Raw genomic sequence first — 24,929 nt, forward strand, 5'->3', positions numbered from 1 at the left:
GCCTGCATAGTTTCTATTGAGTAATCAAAGTTTAGTCTTATTGTTTCCCCTTTGTAAGTGACTTTTTGTTTGTCTTGAGGTGCTCTCAGGATTCTTTCTTTGTCTTTGGTTTTGGTGAGTGTGATTATGATATGTCTTGGTGAGTTTCTTTAGGTATCTACCCTATATTGGGTTTGTTCAGCTTGTTGGATGGTCAGCTTTTCTTCTTATATGATATCTAGGAAGTCTCCTGTCAGCAAATCTTCAACAATCTTCTCTGTGTTTTCCATTTTTGGACTGCGATCACGAACAAATTTTCACTCGATTCTGTCCCACATAATTCTTAGGTTTTCTTTATTCTTTTCTTGGATTTTTCCTCAAAGTGGCCTCCAGGGATGTGTCATCAATCTTGCTGATTCTGTCTTTCATTGTTTCAAATTTGCTTCTAAAACCTTTTATTGAGTTGTCCATTTCTGAAATTTTGTTGTTTATCTTTTGAATTTCTAGTTGCTGTTTTGTATGATTTTTAATTGTTTATTTTGATGTTTTGTTCCTGTATTGTTTTTCTGAATTATTCTTTTGCTTTATGTGTGTTATTCTTGATTTTGGCTATGTTTTCATTGGTTTTATCTGTGTTTTCATGATTTTGTCTACTTTTTCCTTGGTTTTGTCTGTGTTTTCCTTGATTTCTTTCCTAATCTCTTAGACAGCCCTAAGTATTAGTCTTTTGAATTCCATATCAGGTAGTTCCACTGCCTTTTCTTCTACTGGAAGGTCATCTGTTTCTTTATTTTGATCATTTGCTGGAGCCATATTGTCCTGGTTTTTTATGTTTTGATAATATCTGTTGTCTCCAAGACAATTAGGTACTATTTTCTGTATTTATAGATTTTGTGCTCATTTGTTTTGTCCTGCTTCTTTGTTTTTTTTTGATATGTCAGGGTGGGTAGTCTAGGTGTGCTTTGCTACTGGCTCGTCTGTGGGTACAATAGCTCTCACCACCTTGTCCAGGTGAACAGGGCAGCAGCAGGCAGGTCAAGCACACTTTGCTGTACACTGGTTTGGCGAGGTGGCTGAGGGCAGACTGGGCGTATACTGTGTGACCCCTGGTGTTGGTCCAGTGATGTGGGAGCAGTCACAGCCCCTTGCCTGAGAGGCAGGGATGTCAGACAGGGAGTGGTATGGGCTTACTTCCCTCTGTTCAGCAGCTGGTCAACTGGTGGGAGGGGTGGGGTATTGTGAGCCTAGTTCAGCAGTGGACCTGAGCCAAGGATGATCTAGCCTTGTTGGTACTGTGAGGGCCAGCAGGAATGAGGGGTGACATACAGGACTAGGTAGGGAGAACAAAGAAAAGAGAGAAAAAGAAAACAAATGTAGCTGGCAGGTGGGGGTGAGGCAGACCTGGGGGCTGGCGGAAGTGGGGTGAGATGTCATATGGCACTAGGTTGGAGGGATAAAGAAAAGGAATAGAAAAAAAGGAAAAAATAGTGCAGCAGGATCTGGTAGATGGAGGCAGGGTGAACCCGGGATGGCAGTGAGCTGGTGGCTCTCTAGTCATGGTGGTGTAGCATGGCTTGGTGGAAAGAGTTAGAGATGGCATATGAGCTAGGTAAGAGGGAGAAAGAAAAGGAAGAAAGGAAAAAATGGCACAGTGAGAGCCAGCAGGTGGTGGTGGGGTACACCCGGCTGGTTGCAGGCTGGTAGCTCTCTACCTGTGGTGATGCGATGTGGCCCAGTGGGAGGGGGTAGAGGCAGCATATGGGGCTAGGTGAGAGGGTGAAAGAAAAGGAAGAAAGAGAAAAATGGCACTGCGGGAGCTGGCATGAGGGGGCAAGGCAATGTGGTGTGGACCAGCAGGTATGGGTAGAGGTGGGTTATAGGGCTACGTAGACAATTTACTAAACATTTACTTGATCTGTACAAGAGTAAGAATTCTAAGTCAAGTTAACAGCAATCTAACTCAAGTCATCAAAATAGAGAGTCACAGACCCTCGGTGAATTACCAGACTTGAGCCAGTTTACAGACTCACAACCCCTTGAATGATGGGGGTGGGGGGCTGGGTTCCCTTAAGGAAGGACTCTACTGCACTGCCAGAAACTTTAATCTTTCTTTCTCTCAGCCTTCTCCAAAGGGACCTATGTCATTTTACTAAAGTGGCTTTTCACTGGGGAAAAGGAAAAAATCAGATTTTTCGGGGAATACTTGACACCGGGTTTGAACTGACACTAATTCCAGGAGACCTAACACGTCACTGGGGCCCACCAGTCAGAGTGGGGGTGTATACAGGTTAGGTTATTAACTGAGTCTTAGCTCATGTCCATCTCACAGTAGGTCCATTTGGTCCCTGAACTCATTCTATATTGATGTTCCCAGTTCCAGAATGCATAATTGGAATAGATATACTCAGCCCTTGGCAGAATCTCCACATTGGATCACTGACAAGTAAAGTAAGGGCTTCTGTGGTAGGAAAAGCCATGTGAAAGCCAATAGAACTGCCCCTACCTAGGAAAATAGTAAATCAAAAGAAATACTGCATTCCTGGAGATATTGCAGAGATTACTGCCACCATCAAGGACTTGAAGGATGCAGGGGTGGTGATTTCCACCACATCCCCATTCAACTTGCCTATCTGGCCTGTGCAAAAAATAGATGGATCTTGGAGAATGACAGTGGGTTATCGAAAACTTAACCGGGGGTGACTCCAATTGCAGCAGCTGTTCCAGGTGTGGTTTCACTGCTTGAGCAAATTAAATCATTTCCTGGTACCTGGTATGCAGCTACTGATTTCACTAATATCTTTTTCTCCATACCTGTTATGAAGGGCCATCGGAAGTAGTTTGCTTTCAGCTGGAAGGCCAGCAATACTCCTTCAGTGTCCTACCTCAGGGCTATATCATCTCTCCAGCCCTATGTCATAACTTAGTCCACAGAGACCTTGATTGCCTTTCCTTCCACAAGATCTCACACTGGTCCATTACATTTATGCCATTATGCTAATTCGACCTAATAAGGGAGAAGTGTCAATGATTCTGGACTTATCGGTAAAACATTTGTGCACTAGTGGATAGAAAATTAATCTAACAAAAATTCAGGCGCCTTCCACCTCAGTGAAATTTCTAGGGGTCCAGTGGTGTCGGGCATGTTGAGATATTTCTTCTAAAGTGAAGGATAAGTTATTGTATCTGGCCCCTCCCACAACTAAAAGAGAGTTTGTCTTAGTCATCTAGTGCTGCCATAACAGAAATACCACAAGTGGATGGCTTTAACAAAGAGAAATTTATTTTCTCACAGTCTAGTAGGTTACAAGTTCAAATTCCGGGCGTAGGCTCCGGTGGAAGGCTTTCTCTCTCTTTTGGCTCTGGAGGAAGTCTGTCTCTCTGCTTGCTTCTATCTTTTATATCTCAAGAGATTGCCTCAAGACACAATCCAATCCTGTAGGCTGAGTCCTGCTTCACTAACACAACTGCTGCTAACATCATAGAGGCAGGATTTACAACATACAGGAAAATCACATAATACTGGGAATCATGGCACAGCCCAACTGATACACACATTTTGGGGGAGGACCTAATTCAATCCATGACAGAGGCACAATGCCTTGTGGGTGTCTTTGGATTTTGGAGGCAACATATCCCTCATTTGGATGTGCTATTCTGGCCTATTTATCAAATGACTTGAAAAGCTGCTAGTTTTGGGTGAAGCCTAGAACAAAAGAAGGCTCTTCAACAGACTCGGGCTGCCATACAAGCAGCTCTGCCGCTTGGGCCATATGCTTTCGCTGGTTCAATGATGCTTGAAGTGTCAGAGGCAGATAGAGATGCTGTTTGGAGTCTCTGGCAGGCCTCTATTGGTGAATCACAGTGCAGACCCTTATGATTTTGGAGCAAAGCCCTGCCATCTTCTGCAGATAACTACTTTCCTTTTGAGAAACAGCTTTTGGATTGTTACTGGGCCTTACTGGAGACTGACCGCTTAACCACGGGGCACCAAGTCACTATGCGGCCTGAGCTGCCCATCATGAACTGGGTGCTGTCTAACCCACAGAGCCATAAATTTGGATGTGAATGGCAGCACTCCATCATTAAACGGAACTGGTATATACAAGATCGGGTCTGAGCAGGACCTGAATGCACAAGTAAGTTGTATGAAGAAGTGGCCTAAATGCCCGTGGTCTCCACTCCTGTCATTTTACATTCCATCTCCTAATCTGCACCTATGGCCTCATGGAGCACTCCTTATGATCAGTGGACCAAGGAAGAGAAAACTTGTGCCTGATTTGCAAATGGTTCTGTGAGATATGCAGGCACCACTGGAAGGTGGACAGTGGCAGCACTATAGTTCCTTCTGGGACCTCACACCACCAAGGAAGAAGAACTGGGAGAGGAGCTTGTCCTTTGGACCTCGGGTCCCTGCATTGAGAAGCTCCTAGACCAGGGAAAGATTTATGACAAGAACCTTCTTCCAGAGCCAAAAGAGAGAAAAAGTCTTCCCTTGGTGCTGGCACCCTGAATTCAAACTTCTAGCCTCCCGATCTGTGACAGAATAAATTTCTGTTTGCTAAAGCCGTCCACTTGTATTTCTGTTATAGCAGCACTAGATAACTAAGACAGAATTTGGTCCCACTTTCTGGGACTTCCCTGAAGGACAGTGGTGAAAGGAAATCCTCCTAATAGGCAGAACTTCAAACAGTCCACTTGGTTGCTCACTTTGCTTGGAAGGAAAAATGGTCAGATGTGTGATTGTATACTGATTTGTGGGCTCTGGCCAGTGGTTTGGCTGGATTATCAGGGACTTTGAAGGAACATGATTGTAAAATTGGAGACAAGGAGATATGGGGAAGAGGCATGTGGATGGACCTCTCTGAATGGGCCAAAGTAGTGAATACATTTGTGTCATATGAGTGTTCACCAAAGGGTGACCTTAGCAGGGAAGAATTTTAATAATCAAGTGGATAGGATGAAGCATTCTGTGGAAACCAGTCATTCTCTTTCCCTAGCCACTCTGGTCATTGCCCAATGGACTCATGTACAAAGTGACCATGGTGGCAGGGATGGAGATTGTGCATGGGCTCAGAAACATGGACTTCCACTTACCAAGGCCAACTGCGCTACAGCTACTGCTGAGTGCCCAATCTTCCAGCAGCAAAGGCTAACACTGAGTCCCCAACATGGCACCATTCCTTGAGGTGATCAGCCAGCAACCTGGTCGCAGGTTGATTACATTGGGCCGCTTTCATCATGCATAGGGCAGCATTTTGTTCTTACTGGAATAGATACTTACTCTGGATATGGATTTGCCTTCCCTGCACACAATGCTTCTGCCCAAACTACCATCCGTGGACTTACAGAATGCCTTATCCACCCGTATGGTATCCCAAACAGCATCACCTCAGACCACGGGACTCACTTCACAGCAAATGAAGTGCGGCAATGGGCCCATGCTCATGGAATTCACTGGTCTTACCATGTCATCCTAAAGCAGCTGGCTTGACAGAATCATGGAATGGCCTTCTAAAGACACAGTTATGATGCCAGCTAGGTGGCAATACGTTGCAGGGTTGGGGCAGCGTTTTCCAGGAGGCTGTATTTGTTCTAAACTAGGGTCCAATATATGGTGCTGTTTCTGCCATAGCCAAGATTCATGGGCCCAGGAATCAAGGGGTGGAAATGGGAGTGGTACCACTCACTATTACCCTAGTGACTCACTCACAAAATTTTTGCTTCCTGTGCCCACCATCCTATGCTTTGCAGGTGTAGAGATCTTAGGTCCAAAGAGGGGAATACTCCTACCTGTAGACTCATCACTGATTCTACTGAATTGGAAGTTAATAATGCCAACTGGCCACTTTGGTCTCCTTATGCCTCTGGTTCAACAGGTAAAGAAGGAAATTACCATATTGACTGGTGTGATTGATCCTGATTACCAAAAGGAAATTGGGTTGACATTACATAATAGAGGTAAAGAAGAGTATGTCTAGAATGCAGGAGATTCCTTAGGGCGTCTCTTAGTACAACCGTGCCTTGTAATTAAAGTCAACTGAAAACTACGGCAACCCAATTCTGACATGACTACTAATGACCCACTCCCTTTGGGAATGAATGTTTGAGTCACTCCTCCAGGCAAAGAATCATGACCAGCAGACCTGCTTGCTGAGGGCAACAGGAATATGGAATGAGTGGTGGAAGAAGGTAGTTCTACATACCAGTTATGATCATGTGACCAGTTGCAGAAATGAGGACTGTAATTGTTATGAGTATTTCTTCCTTATATGTATGCATCAAATATTTTCATTTTCTTCACTTATAAAATATAAGATATAAACAGGACTAGTGTGTTTTTGGTTGTACGCGTGTTAGTTGTATCTTGTTAGGTACAAGTATGACTTTATAATTCTTTATTTAGAGATTATGCATGGTTTGAGATGTGTACAGGTGTCATGTTGACAAGGGGTGGACTATGATCATTAAAGTTGTGTGTCACCTTGGGTGGGCTGTGATTGTGGTTTGACACTTATGATGTAGTTTGGCAGTGGTATAATGACATAATTACACCTATGATAAGATCTGATACAGTGTGATCACCTTCATGATGGAATCTGCTGTGAGTAGCCAATCAGTTGAAAGAGTTTCCTTGGGCGTGTGGCCTGCATCCAATATAGGAAGACTTTCTGGCATGGCTCTCGGGCTTTTGCTCACTCTGGATCCTGCAGTTGGCTCCTATACATCTGACCTCCAGTTCTTGGGAGTTGAGCTAGCAGCTTACCCGCCATCTTGCTTTCCAATCTTGGTATTCATCAGTCTCTGCAGCCTGTGAGCCAGGAGAAGCCTCCAGGTCTGACCCATTGACTTTGGGCTTTTCAGTCTCTACAACCTCGTGAGCCATTTCCTTGATATAAAACTCTCTCTCTATATATTTATACAATGTACTGGTTTTGTTTCTCCAGACAACCCAGCCTAAGACACCGGCAGAGTAGACCATATGATTGTCTCATTCAAAATGGCCAATACCAGTCCATTTCAGCTCACTAATGCCTAGGATATTGATCTTTAAGCATTTCATTTCATTTTTATGATATCCAATTTTCCTAGATTCATACTTTGTACATTCCATAGTCCAACTATTAATGGATGTTTGCAGCTGTTTCTTCTCATTTTTAGTCATGCCACATCAGTAAATGAGGGTCCAGAAAGATTTATTCCACCTGCATCATTAGGTTCAACTCTACTTTGAGGAGGCAGCCCTTTCCCAGTCATATTTTGAGTGCTGTCCAACCTGAAAGACACATCTTCTGGCACTATATCAGACAATGTATCACCGTTATTCAAAAGGTTTTCCTGGTCAATTTTTTCCGGAAGTAGACTGCCAGGTCCTTCTTCCTAGTCTCTCTTAGTCTGGAAGCTCAGCTGAAACCTGTCCACCATGGGTGACCTTGCTGGTACTTGAAATACCGGTGGTATTATAGCTTCTAGCATCACAGCAACACACAAGCCACCACAGTACGACAAACACATTACCCCAGTCTAATCATGAGAAAAACATCAACAAACTCAAACTGAGGGACATTATGCAAAATACCTGACTAGTACTCCTCAAAACTGTCAAGGTCATCAAAAACAAGTGAAGTCTGAACTGTCACAGCCAAGAAGGGCTATAAGGAGACATGACTACTAAATGTAATATAGTATCCTAGATCTGATCCTGGGACAGAGAAAGGACATTACGGAAAATGAGAAACACTAAATAAGGTATGGACTTTAGTTTAAAAACAATGTATCAATATTGGTTCCTTAATTGTAACAAATGTACCGTACTAATGTAAAATGTTAATAACAGATGACATGGTTGTGGGGTATAAGGAAACTATACATCTTTGCAATAATTCTGTAAATCTAAAAATGTTCTAAAATAGCTTATTTTTTTTTAAGTGGGGTTTTATTTCTCTTTCCTATCTTTATAATAGGTGAATCATCATGATCCCCATAAAGGTATTTGACATGAGTTCATCATGATTGAAAGGAAATGTTCTTAATTCAGGCATGGTTACATTTTAGGATCAGCTTAGGAGAAATATGGCTGTCACTTACATGGCACAGACAGAGCAGTGGTGGCAGCGGTCTGGCTTGATTAAATGGCATCGGTCACAAAATCGTACAGCTGTAGGAAAGATAAGATAGTTAGCACTGATTAGAACTCAATATAAGACCATATATCTTACTAGCCTAGCTGGATGGCTTGTTATACACTGATTAAGGGTAGTCAACTAATTGCACTTCAAGTTATCAATCAAAAAGAAGATCGACCAGATAAATTGTGTTATGTATTTTTTCCCTGTTGGATTAATCTTGTAAACACTTTCTGGGGGACATGGGTAGAGTAGAAAAGCTTTCATATATTGATATATGATCATAAGATTTTTGTATTATAAAACAAACTATACTATCAACTGTTTGAGTGATCTTGGGCAAATCTCTTAGCCTCTGTTTAACCCAACTTCCCTGTCTGAAAACAAGCATTCATAATTTATCTCTTGTCTTTAGAGGCTAGATTGTATCAGGTGGATAAAACTCCAACATTATGGTAAAGAAAGTGGTTCTCAGAACAACAATTTGGAGAATAGAAGACACATTCTAGAGAAATCAGTTCAAACGATTATTTCATAGATAAAGACCTAGGCCATGTCAAGTGACTTGCCCAAGGTCACACAGCAAGTGAATGACACAATTGGGACCATTACAGAGTTTTTCTGACTCATTCAAGGTTCTCTCCAACTCATAAGTCTGATACAAAAAATCATTTTTTCAAAAATCCTATGCCAACAAATTAGATAACTTAGATGAAAGGAGCAAATTCCTGAAGCACATAAAGTGACTCATGAAGAAATAGAAAATATCAAAAGAACCAAAACAAGTGAAGAGATTGAATCAATAATCAAATATCTTCCCCCCCAAAAGTCCTGGAGCAGCTGCCTCCACTGGTGAGTTCTCCTGAACATTTAAAGAAGAATTGACACAAATCCTTCTCAAACTCTTCATGAAATAGGAGGGGATACTTCCTAACTCATTCAAGATGCAAGCATTATCTTGATATCAAAACCAGACAAAGAAACCACAAGAAAACTACAGACCAATATCCCTTATGAATATAGATGCAAAAATCCTCAACAAAATGCTAACAAACCGACTCCAACACCACATTAAAAAGATTATATACCATGACCAAGTGGGATTTATCCCAGGAATGTAAAGGTGATTCAACACTACAAGGTAAATCATTGTAATATACCATATTAATAGAACAAAGGAAAAGAACTACATAATCATCTCAATTGATACAGAAAAGGTATTTGACAAAATCTAATACCCTTTCATGATAAAAATACTCAACAAACTAGTAATAGAAGAAAAATTCCTTAATCTGATAAAAGGCACTTATGAAAATACTCAATGGAGAAAAGACTGAGAGTTTTCCCCTTAGGATCAAGAACAAGACAAAAACGGCTGCTCCCACCACTACGATTCAATACTGTACCGGAAGTTCCAGCCAGACAAGGAAGAAGTAAACTATCCCTTTTCAAAAATAACATGATTCTATATATGGAAAAACCCAAAGAATCCACAAGAAAGCTACTAGACCTAATAAATTAATTCAGCAAAGTCACAGGGTACAAGGTCAATATGCAAAAATCAATTGTGTTTCTATATACCAGTAAAGTATGTCTGCCTTTAGCATTGTGCTCTTTTAAAGAATTATCTATGGGGGATCAAATTGACAACAGCAGTTCAAAAGGTTAGATGATGTCTTAGTCATCTAGTGCTACTATAACGGAAATACCACAAGTAGATGGCTTTAACAAAGAAAAATTTATTTCCTTATAGTAAAGTAGGCTAAAAGTCCAAGTTCAGGCCATCAGCTCCAGAGGAAAGTTTTCTCTGTCGGCCTTCTCATCAGTCTTCCCCTGGACTAGGAGCTTCTCCACACAGGAACCTCAGGTCCAAAGGACGTGCTCTGCTTATGAGGTCCACTCCCTTTTACACCCCAAAAGAAACCTGCTCAACACACAATTCAATCTTATAGATTTAGTCCTGCCTCATCAACACAACTGACGCCCATCCCCCCTCATTAACATCATAGAGGCAGGATTTACAACACATAGGAAAATCACATCAGATGACAAAATGGTGAATAATCACACAATACTGGGAATCATGGTCCAGCCAAATTGATACACACATTTTTGGGAGGACGCAATTCAATCCATGACAGATGAGAAGCTTGGGGCAGTGAGTTTATATTAATAGTGCTGGAATAATTTGGAAAATTATAGCAAGAATGGTTGCACAGCTTGAAGAATGTCATCAAAGTCACTGAATTGTATAGGCAGTCCTGTATTACAAATGAGCTTCCGTTCCTAACTCTCTCTTTAAGTCAAATTTATATGTAAGTCGGAACAGTTAGGTACGGTTCGTATCTAACATCAGTTTGTCAAATGTTTGTCTTAGTATATAATGTACTTTTCTAGGCATAAAAAACATGAAAGAAAACACTTCCAGATACACTAAAACATAATAATAATGATAACGTTTTTTTAATTAATTTTTATTAAGCTTCAAGTGAACATTTACCATTCCAATCAGTCTGTCACATGTAAGTTTACATACATCTTACTCCCTTCTCCCACTTGCTCTCCCCCTATTGAGTCAGCCCTTTCAGTCTCTCGTTTCGTGCCAATTTTGCCGTCTTCCCTCTCTCTCTATCTTCCCATCCCCCCTCCAGTCAAGAGTTGCCAACACACTCTCCAGTGTCCACCTGATTTAATTAGCTCACTCTTCATCAGCATCTCTCTCCCCCCCGCTGACCAGTCCTTTTCATGCCTGATGAATTGTCTTCGGGGATGGTTCCTGTCCTGTGCCATCAGAAGGTCTGGGGAGCATTGCCTCCGGAATTCCTCTAGTCGCAGTGAAACCATTAAGTATTGTCTTTTTATGAGAATTTGGGGTCTGTATCCCATTGGTCTCCTGCTCCCTCAGGAGTTGTCTGTTGTGCTCCCTGACAGGGCAGATATCGATTGTGGCCGGGCACCAACTAGTTCTTCTGGTCTCAGGATAATGTAGGTCTCTGGTTCATGTGGCCCTTTCTGTCTCTTGGGTTCTTAGTTGTTGTGTGACCTTGGTGTTCTTCCTTTGCCTTTGCTCCAGGTGGGTTGAGACCAACTGATGTATCTTAGATGGCCGCTTGTTGGCATTTAGGACCCCAGACGCCACATTTCAAAGTGGGATGCAGAATGTTTCCATAATAGAATTGTTTTGCCCATTGACTTAGAAGTCCCCTCAAACGAAGTTCCCCAGACCCCAGGCCCTGCTCCGCTGACCTTTGAAGCATTCATTTTATCCCGGAAACCTCTTTGTTTTTAGTCCAGTCCAATTAGGCTGACCTTCCTTGTATTGAGTGTTGTCTTTCCCTTCACCCAAAGCAGTTCTTATTTACTAACTGATCAATAAAAAACCCTCTCCCTCCCTCCCTCCCTCCCTCCCTCCCCGCTTTGTAACCACAAAAGTATGTGTTCTTCTCCGTTTTTTCTATTTCTCAAGATCTTATAATAGTGGTCTTATACAATATTTGTCCTTTTGCAACTGACTCATTTCCCTCAGCATAATGCCTTCCAGATTCCTCCATGTTATAAAATGTTTCAGAGATTCGTCACTGTTCTTTATCGATGCGTAGTATTCCATTGTGTGCATATACCACAATTTATTTACCCATTCATCCGTTGACGGACATATTGGTTGCTTCCAGCTTTTTGCTATTGTAAACAGAGCTGCAATAAACATGGGTGTGCATATATCTGTTTGTGTGAAGGCTCTTGTATCTCTAGGGTATATTCCGAGGAGTGGGATTTCTGGGTTGTATGGTAGTTCTATTTCTAACTGTTTAAGATAACGCCAGATGGATTTCCAAAGTGGTTGTACCATTTTACAATCCCACCAGCAGTGTATGAGAGTTCCAATCTCTCCGCAGCCTCTCCAACATTTATTATTTTGTGTTTTTTGGATTAATGCCAGTCTAGTTGGTGTGAGATGGAATCTCATCGTAGTTTTAATTTGCATTTCTCTAATGGCTAATGATCGGGAGCATTTTCTCATGTGTCTGTTGGCAGCGTGAATATCTTCTTTAGTGAAATGTGTGTTCATATCCTTTGCCCACTTCTTGATTGGGTTGTTTGTCTTTTTGTGGTTGAGTTTTGACAGAATCATGTAGATTTTAGAGATCAGGCGCTGGTCTGAGATGTCATAGCTGAATATTCTTTCCCAGTCTGTAGGTGGTCTTTTTACTCTTTTGGTGAAGTCTTTAGATGAGCATAGGTGTTTGATTTTTAGGAGCTCCCAGTTATCTGGTTTCTCTTCATCATTTTTGGTAATGTTTTGTATTCTGTTTATGCCCTGTATTAGGGCTCCTAGGGTTGATCCTATTTTTTCTTCCATGATCTTTATCGTTTTAGTCTTTATGTTTAGGTCTTTGATCACTTGGAGTTAGTTTTTGTGCATGGTGTGAGGTATGGGTCCTGTTTCATTCTTTTGCAAATGGATATCCAGTTATGCCAGCACCATTTGTTAAAAAGACTATCATTTCCCCAATTGACTGACACTGGTCCTTTGTCAAATATCAGCTGCTCATACGTGGATGGACTTATATCTGGGTTCTCAATTCTGTTCCATTGGTCTATGTGCCTGTTGTTCTACCAGTACCAGGCTGTTTTGACTACTGTAGCTGTATAATAGGTTCTGAAATGAGGTAGAGTGAGGCCTCCCACTTTCTTCTTCTTTTTCAGTAATGCTTTGCTTATCCGGGGCTTCTTTCCCTTCCATATGAAATTAGTGATTTGTTTCTCTATCACCTTAAAATATGACATTGGTATTTGGATTGGAAGTGTGTTACATGTATAGATGGCTTTTGGTAGAATAGACATTTTTACTATGTTAAGTCTTCCTATCCATGAGCAGGGTATGTTTTTCCACTTAAGTATGTCCTTTTGAATTTCTTGTAGCAGAGTTTTATAGTTTTCTTTGTATAGGTCTTTTACATCCTTGGTAATATTTATTCCTAAGTATTTTATCTTCTTGGGGGCTACTGTGAATGGTATTGATTTGGTTATTTCCTCTTCGGTGTTCTTTTTGTTGATGTAGAGGAATCCAATTGATTTTTGTGTTTATTTTATAACCTGAGACTCTTCCAAACTCTTCTGTTAGTTTCACTAGTTTTCTGGAGGATTCCTTAGGGTTTTCCATGTATACGATCATGTCATCTGCAAATAGTGATAGCTTTACTTCCTCCTTGCCAAGCTGGATACCCTTTATTTCTTTGTCTAGCCTAATTGCCCTGGCTAGGACTTCTAGCATGATGTTGAATAAGAGCGGTGATAAAGGGCATCCTTGTCTGGTTCCCGTTCTCAAGGGAAATGCTTTCAGGTTCTCTCCATTTAGAGTGATATTGGCTGTTGGCTTTGCATAGATGCCCTTTATTATGCTGAGGAATTTTCCTTCAATTCCTATTTTGGTAAGAGTTTTTATCATAAATGGGTGTTGAACTTTGTCAAATGCCTTTTCTGCATCTATTGATAAGATCATGTGGTTTTTATCTTTTGTTTTATTTATGTGATGGATTACATTAATGGTGTTTCTGATATTAAACCAGCCTTGCATACCTGGTATAAATCCCACTTGATCAGGGTGAATTATTTTTTTGATGTGTTGTTGGATTCTATTGGCTAGAATTTTGTTGAGGATTTTTGCATCTATGTTCATGCGGGATATAGGTCTATAATTTTCTTTTTTTGTAATGTCTTTACCTGGTTTTGGTATCAGGGAGATGGTAGCTTCATAGAATGAGTTGGGTAGTATTCCGTCTTTTTCTATGTTTTTAAATACCTTCAGTAGTAGTGGTGTTAAGTCTTCTCTGAAGGTTTGGTAGAACTCTGCAGTGAAGCCGTCTGGGCCAGGACTTTTTTTTGTTGGAAGTTTTTTAATTACCGTTTCAATCTCTTTTTTTGTTATGGGTCTATTTAGTTGTTCTACTTCTGAATGTGTTAGTTTAGGTAGGTAGTATAGTTCCAAGAATTTATCCATTTCTTCTAGGTTTTCAAATTTGTTAGAGTACAATTTTACGTAGTAATCTGAAATGATTCTTTTAATTTCATTTGGCTCTGTTGTGATGTGGTCCTTCTCGTTTCTTATTCGGGTTGTTTCCTTTCCTGTTTTTCTTTAGACAGTCTAGCCAATGGTTTATCAATTTTGTTAATTTTTTCAAAGAACCAGCTTTTGGCTTTGTTAATTCTTTCAATTGTTTTTCTGTTCTCTAATTCATTTAGTTCAGCTCTAATTTTTATTATTTGTTTTCTTCTGGTGCCTGATGGGTTCTTTTGTTGCTCACTTTCTATTTGTTCAAGTTGTTGGGGCAGTTCTCTGATTTTGGCTCTTTCTTCTTTATGTATGTGTGCATTAATCAATATAAATTGGCCTCTGAGCACTGCTTTTGCTGTGTCCCAGAGGTTTTGATAGGAAGTATTTTCATTCTCGTTGCTTTCTAAGAATTTCCTTATTCCCTCCTTGATGTCTTTTATAACCCAGTCTTTTTTCAGGAGGGTATTGTTCATTTTCCAAGTATTTGATTTCTTTTCCCTAGTTTTTCTGTTATTGATTTCTAGCTTCATTGCCTTGTGGTCTGAGAAGATGCTTTGTAATATTTCGATGTTTTGGATTTTGCAAAGATTTGTTTTATGACCTAATATGTGGTCTATTCTAGAGAATGTTCCATGTGCACTAGAAAAAAAAGTATATTTTGAGCAGTTGGGTGGAGGGTTCTGTATAAGTCAATGAGGTCAAGTTGGTACATTGTTGTAAGTAGGTCTTCCGTGTCTCTATTGAGCTTCTTACTGGATGTCCTGTCCTTCTCCGAAAGTGGTGTGTTGAAGTCTCCTACTATAAATGTGGAGGTGTCTATCTCACTTTTCAATTCTGTTAAAATTTGATTTATGTATCTTGCAGCCCTGTCATTGGGTACATAAATATTTAATATGGTTATGTCTTCCTGATCAATTGTCCCTTTTATCATTATATAGTGTCCTTCTTTATCCTTTGTGGCGGATTGAAGTCTAAAGTCTATTTTGTCAGAAATTAATATTGCTACTCCTCTTCTTTTTTGCTTATTGTTTGCTTGATATATTTTTTTGCATCCTTTGAGTTTTAGTTTGTTTGTGTCTCTAAGTCTAAGGTGTGTCTCTTGTAGGCAGCATATAGATGGATCGTGTTTCTTTATCCAGTTCGTGACTCTCGGTCTCTTTATTGGTGCATTTAGTCCATTTATATTCAGCATAATTATAGATAAGTAAGTTTTTAGTGCTGTCATTTTGATGCCTTTTCATGTGGGTTGTTGGCCATTTCATTTTTCTACATACTTTTTTGTGCTGAGACGGTTTTTTTAGTAGATTGTGAGATCCTCATTTTGATAATGTTTAACTTTATGTTAGTTGAGTCGTTACGTTTTTCTTGGCTTTTTCATTGAGTTATGGAATTGATATTCCTTTTTGTGGTTACCTTGTTATTTACCCCTATTTTTCTAAGTAAAAACCTAACTTGTATCGTTCTATATCGCCTTGTATCACTCTCCATCTTGCAGTTCAATGCCTCCTATATTTAGTCCCTCTTTTTGATTATTGTGATCGTTTATCTGTTGATTTCCATGATTTCCTGTTATGTGTATTATTTTGTTTATTTATTTTTTAGAATTAATCTTAATTTGTTTGTTTTTGTGCTTTCCCTATTTGAGTTGCGTTGATATCAGGATGTTCTGTTTTGTGACCTTGTATTGTGCTGGTACCTGATATTATTGGTCATCCGGCCAAACAATCTCCTTTAGCATTTCTTGCAGTCTTGGTTTAGTTTTTGCAAATTCTCTAAACTTGTGTTTATCTGTAAATATCTTAATTTCTCCTTCATATTTCAGAGAGAGTTTTGCTGGATATATGATCCTTGGTTGGCAGTTTTTCTCCTTCAGTGCTCTGTATACGTCGTCCCATTCCCTTCTTGCCTGCATGGTTTCTGCTGAGTAGTCTGAACTTATTCTTATTGATTCTCCCTTGAAGGAAACCTTTCTTTTCTCCCTGGCTGCTTTTAAAATTTTCTGTTTGTCTTTGGTTTTGGCAAGTTTGATGATAATATGTCTTGGTGTTTTTCTTTTTGGATCAATCTTAAATGGGGTTCGATGAGCATCTTGGATAGATATCCTTTCGTCTTTCATGATGTCAGGGAAGTTTTGTTTCAGGAGTTCTTCAACTATTTTCTCTGTGTTTTCTGTCCCCCCTCCCTGTTCTGGGACTCCAATCACTCGCAAGTTATCCTTCTTGATAGAGTCCCACATGATTGTTAGGGTTTCTTCATTTTTTTAATTTTTTTATCTGATTTTTTTTCAGCTATGTTGGTGTTGATTCCCTGGTCCTCCAGAAGTCCCAGTCTACATTCTAATTGCTCGAGTCTGCTCCTCTGACTTTCTATTGCGTTGTCTAATTCTGTAATTTTATTGTTAATCTTTTGGATTTCTACATGCTGTCTCTCTATGGATTCTTGCAACTTATTAATTTTTCCACTATGTTCTTGAATAATCTTTTTGAGTTCTTCAACAGTTTTATCAGTGTGTTCCTTGGCTTTTTCTGCAGTTAGCCTAATTTCATTTGTGATGTCTGTAAGCATTCTGTAAATTAGTTTTTTATATTCTGTATCTGATAATTCCAGGATTGTATCTTCATTTGGGAAAGATTTTGATTCTTTTGTTTGGGGGGTTGGAGAAGCTGTCATGGTCTGTTTCTTTATGTGGTTTGATATGGACTGCTGTCTCCGAGCCATCACTGGGAAACTAGTTTTTCCAGGTAATCAGCTAAAAAAAATGCAGTCAGATCCCTATCTGAATTCTCCCTCTGGCTCCGGGTATTCGGATGTTAATAGAGCCGCCTGGGGAGGGTGGTGGAGGGATCAGAGAGTTAGGAGTGTAGCACCTCAGAATATAGAGCTGATTCCCGCATTCACGCTCTGCCCGCGGCTGCCAATATCCCAGCGGGACGGCTCCCCGGCTGGGGCGCTGCTCTCCCCACTCCAAGACCTGTCACTTCCTCCCGGGGACTTCTCCGTCCGGTGCGTCGCAGCGCTCGCGAGAACTGGGTGGGCGTCGCCTGCACGAATGTCTGGGCCCGCCCCCGGGGTCGCTTTAGGGAAATATAGCTGATCCCCACGCTAGCGCCCCGCCCGCTTCCCGCCAAACTCCCGGCGGGACGGCTCCCCGGCTGGAACGCTACTCTCCCCGCTCCAAGATCAGTCACTGCCTCGCGGGTGCTTCTCCTACCAGCTGCGCCGCTACGCCACCCGCGCCAACCAGCTAGGCTCCCTCCCGGGATGAGTTCGGGGGGCAGGGCTGGGCCCCTTGTCTGTGCCGTCTGCCCCCCTGGGCTCTGCCCCAGATCGGGCTCCAAAGGTCACCTGCCTGGTACGCTGGCTCCTGGTTCTGAAAACGATCGCTGTCTGCCCGTATTTGTTCGTTCTCCATCTCTAAGTCTGTGTTTGTTGTTCAGAGTTTGTAGATTGTTATGTATGTGATCGATTCACTTGTTTTTCCGAGTCTTTGTTGCAAGAGGGATCCACAGTAGCGTCCACCTAGTCCGCCATCTTGGCCCCGCCAATAATAATGTTTTGATGCATGTTGCAAGGTAGCACCCATTTGTTATTATGAACCATTGTATATACCTTCTCCAGAGTTGAAGAGATACCTACTGGGCAAATGTTATCGAAAATACTCAGTAGATTCTGTTCTGTAAAATCTTTGAGACCAATTAGACTTTATTGTAGACTTTGAACTAAAAAATCTACGTTGTACCAATGGGCTGTGTTTCTGTTGGGTTTTGAACCCTTCTCCTCAGAGCCAGGGAGGGTTGGGCACATGGGTAGGATGATGCTGGGGCCAGAGAGATCATTCTCCCATCACCTGCTCACCAGACCTGTCAAGCCCACACACCAACTATGAGGCCTGTGCCTCAAGGTGCAAGGAAGAAAGTGCCGCTCAGGTTACGCCAAGAGTTCAGGGAACAAGGGTTGTGAAGAGGACGCTTAGGGAAACCCAAATCTGAAGTTCTCCATGGGTCCCTGGAAACCATATGGACATACAGAGGTCAGGAATCTAAGAGCGCCCCCCCCAGCCACCAAAAAAACCACTGCAATCGTGAAATTCCACATGTGTCAGGTAGTGGAAACAGAAGCCCAGAGAGGTGCTGTGATGGCCCTGGGCTACACAGAGGGTCCAGCAGGATGGAGTGGGCTAAGCTGGGTAAGGATGTGCTGCGGAGGCCTGGTCATGTGCTCAGCACGGCGCACTGACTGGTTGTACTAGGAGAACACATAGAGTGAGGCACCCACATGCCGGCCTTTGGTTGCCACTACCCGCAAGCCTGACATGTGGAGTGGAGCAGTGGTGCTTGGGGTACGCAGACAGTGGGGCCAGCCCTTTCCAAGCACCAAGGGAGGAGGGTGCATGTGGGTTCTCTGCTCACTGCTGCCAGCCCAGGGCTGGACACACCATGTTGCAGAGGCCTGTCAGCTGCCAGCTGCGCCAAAGTACCCGCTGCCGCACCTGCACACGTGGGAGAAGTACGGCCCACTGTGGGAGCTCCGGCTGAATGCTGAGTCAGTTTTTTCCTGATAGGCTTTACAGGGGTTGATTTATAACTACAGGTTGTACATAGGTCAGATGTTCATAACCTGGGGACTGCCTGTACATGCAGAAATTGTTGAAATGGTATATCTTTTGCTGTGTATATATTTCACACACACAAAAAAATCCATCAGCCTTCTTTGCAGAAATGCAAAAGCCAGTCCACAAACTTATATGGAATTGCAAGGACCCAAAATAGCCAAAAGCAAAATTGAAAAAGAACAAAATAGGAGGACTCACATCTACCAATTTCCAAACGTACTATAAAACTACAGTAATCAAAACAGTCTGGTACTGCTATAATGACAAACACATATACCAATGGAATACAATTGAGAGTCCAGAAATAAACCCATGCATCTACAATCAGTTGATTTTCGATGAAAGTGCTAAGTCCATTCGATGCAGAAAGTATATAGTCTTTTCAATAAATAGTGCCAGGACAACTGGATCTCCACATGCGAAAGAATGAAGTTGAACCAATACCTTATGCCATATACAAAAATTACCCCAAAATGGATTAATGACCTAAATGTAAGAGTTAAAACCATAAAACTTTTACAACAAAACAGTAATGTTTTGGGACCTAGTTTTTGACAACGGATTCATAGCCAGAACACAAAAAGCACGAGCAACAAAAGGCAAAATAGATAAACTGGGCTTCATCAAAATTTTAAAAATTTTGCATATCGAAGGACTTTATCAACAAAGTGAAGGGTAAACCTAGAGAGGGGTAGAAAACATTTGGGAACCATATATCTGATAAGGGTTTTATATCCAGAATATACACAGAATTTCAACTCAACAACAAAAAGACAGACAACCCAAACAAAAAATGGGCAAAGGACTTGAGCAGATATTTCACCAAAGAAGATATACAAATGGCCATTAAGCACATGAAAAGATGCTCCATGTCACTGGTCGTTAGGAAAATGCAAACCCAAACCACAATGAGATACCACTTCACCCCCGCTCGGATGGCTATTATCAGAAAAAGCGAAAGTAACAAGTGTTGGCAAGGATGTGGAGAAATTGGAACCCTCATCCATTGCTGGTGGGACTGTACAATGGTACAGCCTCTGTGAAAAACAATTTCGTGGTTCTTCAAAAAGTTAAACATAGAATTGCCATATGAACCCAGCAATTCTACTCTTAATGTACATACCCAAGAGACTTGAAAGCAGGGGCCCAAACAGACACTTGTATAACAATGTTCATTGCAGCATTATTCGCAACAGCCAAAAGGTGGAAAAAAACCAAGCGTCCATCAACAAATGAATGGATAAATAAAATGTGCTATATACAAACTTGTTGCTGTCAAATTAATTACGACTCATGGCAACTCCATGTGTTACAGAGTAGAACTGCCCCATGGGGTTTTCTTGGCTATAATCTTTATGAAAGCAGATCACCAGGCCTTTCCTCCATGGTGCCACTGAGGAGGTTTGAACCATTAACCTTTAGGTTAGTAGTTGAGTGCAAACCATTTGGAATATTATTAAGCCATAAAGAGAAATGAAGTTCTGATACATGGTACGGTATGGATGAACCGGCTGACTCATTAGGGGGAGAGTAAATGGGAGTATGTAGTAAGGTGTGTATATAGGCTTATGTGTAACAGACTGACTTGATTTGTAAACTTTCACTTAAAGTACAATAAAAATTATTTAAAAAAATATTATGCTGAGTGAAATAATTCAGACAGAAAAGGGCAAATATTGTATGACCTCATTTATATGAAATATCTAAAATTGGCATTTTTTTTTAATAGAGACCAAAGTTTATTAGTGGTAACCAGGGACAGGTAGGTTCGGGAAAGAGGGAGTTATTGCTTAAGGGATACTGAGTTTCTGTTAAGGGTGAGGAAAAAAAACTGGAAATGGATAGTGGTGACTGAATGTAATTAATATCCCTGAATTATACATGTAAAAATGGTTGAAATGGAAAATGTTTTGTTATATATATTCTACCACAATAAAAAAAAAATCATTTCTCTCTCCATCCTTCCCTTCCTCCCTCCATTCCTCTCTCACACCCTATTTTTCTTCCTTGCTTTCCCTTAAATGAAAGGCATTTTCCTTTCCCTCTCATTTTCTCTGTGCTCACTGATAGAGTGTGACTATGTTTGATTGTAGAGTATGACTGTGTTATTAAGTGTGACAACTAAAATATATGAACAATTTGAGCTAATATAATAATTCCACACATATCTGATTCAACATGTTGTTAACTTCTGTTGAATCAGCCCCCAACTCACGGCAACCCCATGCACAACGGGATGGGACTGTTGTGATCCATAGGGTTTACACTGGCTGATTTTTTTTTGAGATTCAACATAATGGACTGCTAATCAGCAGTTTTGTGTTCATTTCTAGAAATGGCGGGGGGGGGGGTGGGTGGATGGGTGGTGGTGTTGACCAGATCATGGGAATAATTGAGGTTTAGCTCCTTCAGCATATCATGAGAATACCCTAGTTAAAGCCACCATCATCTCTCACCTAGACAACTGCAATAGCTGGCTAACTGATCACTCTGGTTTCATTCTTGCCCTGTACAATACATTCTCTATAGAGTAGCCAAGGTGATCTGTTAAAAAAAAAAAAAAGTAAGATCATATCGCTTTCCTCTTAAAATGCTCAGTAGATTTCCAACATCCTTAGATAAAATTCAGACTCCTTACCATGGCCTGCATCATCTCCTTTGCCTACTGCTTCAGTCTCATCTTGTCCCACTCTCCACCTACTATGCTCCAGCAACATTCGCTGCCTGTCTGCTCTTCTGACATTCCAAGCTTGCTCCTGTCTCAGGGCCTTTTGCACTTGCAGTTCCTTCTGACTGGAATGCTCGTCTCTCTACTCTTTACATGGCTAGAACCTCTTTATCATTTAGTTCTCAGCTCAAATGGCATTTCCTCAGAAAAACTTTTCTTATTACACTTTATCATAGGGGCTGCAAAGATATGCCTCTGGGGGTCGGCCAATTTGGGGTTATGGTGAAACATGAGAATTCATGCCCTGTCTAAAGACAGTGGCCACTACTCAGCTTCAGCTAATTTTTGCCAGTGAGTATGCAAATCAAATGTTGACAGAGCATCTGAATTTTCAAGAGTAACCCTAAATCTGGATTTTTATGTGGAAATAATTGTTAAAAACTTTTAACAAAATGTGAAGTTTAAAAAGGCATACATAGATGAAACAAAATATATCTTTGGGTCCAATTCAGCCCATATGCCTCTAGTTTATGACCTTTACTGTATTACATCATTCTGTTTACTACTGTCTGACATTATATAGATAATTTCCTGTCTGTCTCCCTTTCACCAGAATCAAAACTCTATAAGGGCTGGGACCTTGCCTGTCTTGTTCAACCCTGTATTCCCAATGCATGCAAGAGTGGCTCACACACAGTAGGCACCTTTTAAAAATTAGTATTATCCCAATTCAACTTTTTACAAGTATACAACTTGTTGACATCAATTACATTAATCGGCTGTACAACCATGACCCATAAACAATGTGATTCTTCCATCACCATAAACAGAAACTCAGTGCTCCATGAGCAATAACCACCCCGTTCCTCCCTCCCACCCCTGGTAACCACTAATAAACTTTAGTCTCTATACATGTGCCTGTTCTTATCTTTTTATATAAGTGAGGTCATACAATATTTGTCCTTCTGTGATTGACTTATTTCACTCAGCATATGTTCAAGCTCCATCCATGTTGTAGCATGTGTCAAGACTTCATTTCTCTTTCTGGCCGAGTAGTATTCCATTGTATGTATGTACTACATTTTGTTTATCCATTCATCCATTGACGGGCATTTAGGTTGTTTCCACCTTTTGGCTATAGTGAATACTGCTGCAATGAACATTGGTGTACAAGTCTCTGAGTCTCTGCTTTCAAGTCTTTTAGGCATATACCTAGGAGTGGAATTGCTGAGTCATATGGTAGTTCTGTTTTTAGTTTTTTGAGGAATCGCCTCACATTTTCCACAACTGTGCCATTTTACATTTCCACCAGCAATTGGGTAAGGATTCCGATTTCCCCACATTCTCACCAACATTTGTTATTTTATGTTTTGTTTTGTTTTTTCAATCTTAGTTATCCTGTTGTTGTTGTTAGGTGCCATCGAGTTGGTTCAGATTCATAGCAACACTATATAAAACAGAACAAAACACTGCCCAGTCCTGCACCATCCTCACAATCGTTATCCTTGAGCCAATTGTTGTAGCCACTGTGTCAATACATCTTGTTGAGGGTCTTCTTTTTCCCTGACAGTCTAGTTTACCAGGCCTGATGTCCTTCTCCAGGGACTGTTCCTTCCTGACAACATGTCCAAAGTAGGTGAGACATAGTCTCACCATCCCTGCTTCTAAGGATCATTCTAGCTGTACTTCTTTCAAAACAGATTTGTTTGTTCTTCTGGAAGTCCAACACCATAATTCAAAGGCGTCGATCCTAGTAGGAGTGAACTGGTATCTCATTGTGGTTTTGAATAGCATCTTTTCATATGTTTGATGGTCATTTGAATGTCCTCTTTGGTGAAATGTTTATTCAAGTTCTTTGCCCATTTTATGATTGGTTATTTGTCTTTCTGTTGTTAAGCTGTCGAAGTTTATATATACATATATATATATATACACACACACATGCATAAGTTGTACACCTGTTAAAAGCTGAATTGGCAAATGTTGTGTGATAAATGTAGTTACAACAACAACAAAGAGCAGCTGCTGAGGCTCCTTATATGCAAACAAACATGTCATGGGATTTGGTTTCTTGGTTTGGAGGTCTAGGGTCATGGCCTTATGGGACATCCCAGTTAATTGGCCTAACATTGTGTTTAGTGATTCTTTCCTACCTCCTAGTTGGCTACAAAGTGTCTGGGGTTTTAAAAGCTTGCAAGCGGTCATCCAAGGTACAACAATTGGTCTCTATTTACCTGGAGCAACAGAGGAAGAAAGAGAGTTAGGAATAGGAGGAGGAAATGGAATGTGTGGCTAATTGCCTCCATGAACAACTGCCTCCTTTGCCATGAGACCAGAAGAACTAGATGGTGCCTGGCTACCGTTATTGAACATTTTGATCAAAGACTGTATAGAAGAATCCTGATGAAAAGGAGGGAAAATACAGAATAAACTTCAAATTCTCATGGAACCCAGACTTCCTGGAGCCACTGAGGCTGGATGAACCCCCAAAACTATTGCCCTGTGACTATCTTTAAGCATTATACAAAAAATACCCCCTGAAGTCTTAAAACCAAAGAATAGTTTAGTTTAACTAGTAAAGAGTGGCTGCCTTGAGTACCATCCTCTTTTAAGAACTATCTATATGGGATCAAATTGACAATAGCAACTCGAAAGATTAGATAGGAAACTTAGAGGGCAGTGAGTTTATATTATTGGGGAAGGAACACTTTGGAAAAAGAGTATGAGGATGGTTGCACAACTTGAAGAATATAATCAATGTCACTGAATTGTACATGTAGAAACAGCTGAATTCGTGTATGTTCTGCTGTGTTTATTCTTAACAAGAAAAAATGAAATAAAATTAAAAAATTACTGTTATGCAAATTTTCAAAATACACTAAAAGTAGATATAATAGTATAATGAACCCCATGTACTGATACACAGCTTCAACAATTATCAACATTGTGCCATTTTGTTTAATCTATTCCCTACACTGGCTTTTGACTTGAAAATTTTAAAGCAAATCTCAGACACTGTATCACTTCAAACTATAAATATTTCAGTATGCATAGACATTTAAAAATTACAACCACCATGCCATTGACTTCCTAGCTAGCTAACAATAAGTAATTAATATCTGATGCTGTTGTTGTTAGGTGCTGTTGAGTTGGTTCCAATTCATAGAGACCCTATCTATGTACAACAGAAGGAAATACTGCCCTGCACCATCCTCCTAACAGCAGATATGCTTAAGTCCATTGTTGCAGCCACTGTGTCAATCCATCTCATGGAGGGTCTTCCTCTTTTTTGCTGACCATCTACTTTACCAAGCATGATGTCCTTCAGGAACTGATCCTCCCTGATAATATGTCCAAAGTATGTGAGATGTAATCTTGCCATCCTTGCTTCTAAGGAGCATTCTGGTTATACTTCTTCCAAGACAGATTTGTTTGTTCTTTTGGCAGTCCATAGTATATCAAATATTCCTCACCAACACCATAATTCAAAGGCAT

The 24,929-nt window shown here is 40.7% G+C and overlaps 1 protein-coding gene across 1 annotated transcript in view; it reads right to left on the minus strand.

Moving 5' to 3' along the window:
• Positions 1 to 24,929, minus strand: part of ZDHHC15 (zinc finger DHHC-type palmitoyltransferase 15) — a 236,292-nt gene that overhangs the window by 60,592 nt on the left and 150,771 nt on the right. Inside the window, exon 5 of the mRNA XM_010592707.3 lies at positions 8,065 to 8,134. Within this exon, the coding sequence (XP_010591009.1) occupies positions 8,065 to 8,134 (70 nt within the window). The remainder of the gene's footprint in view (positions 1 to 8,064; positions 8,135 to 24,929) is intronic.

Source organism: Loxodonta africana, chromosome X, assembly GCF_030014295.1.
Source record: "Loxodonta africana isolate mLoxAfr1 chromosome X, mLoxAfr1.hap2, whole genome shotgun sequence".
In the NCBI taxonomy this organism is placed as follows: Eukaryota; Metazoa; Chordata; class Mammalia; order Proboscidea; family Elephantidae; genus Loxodonta; species Loxodonta africana.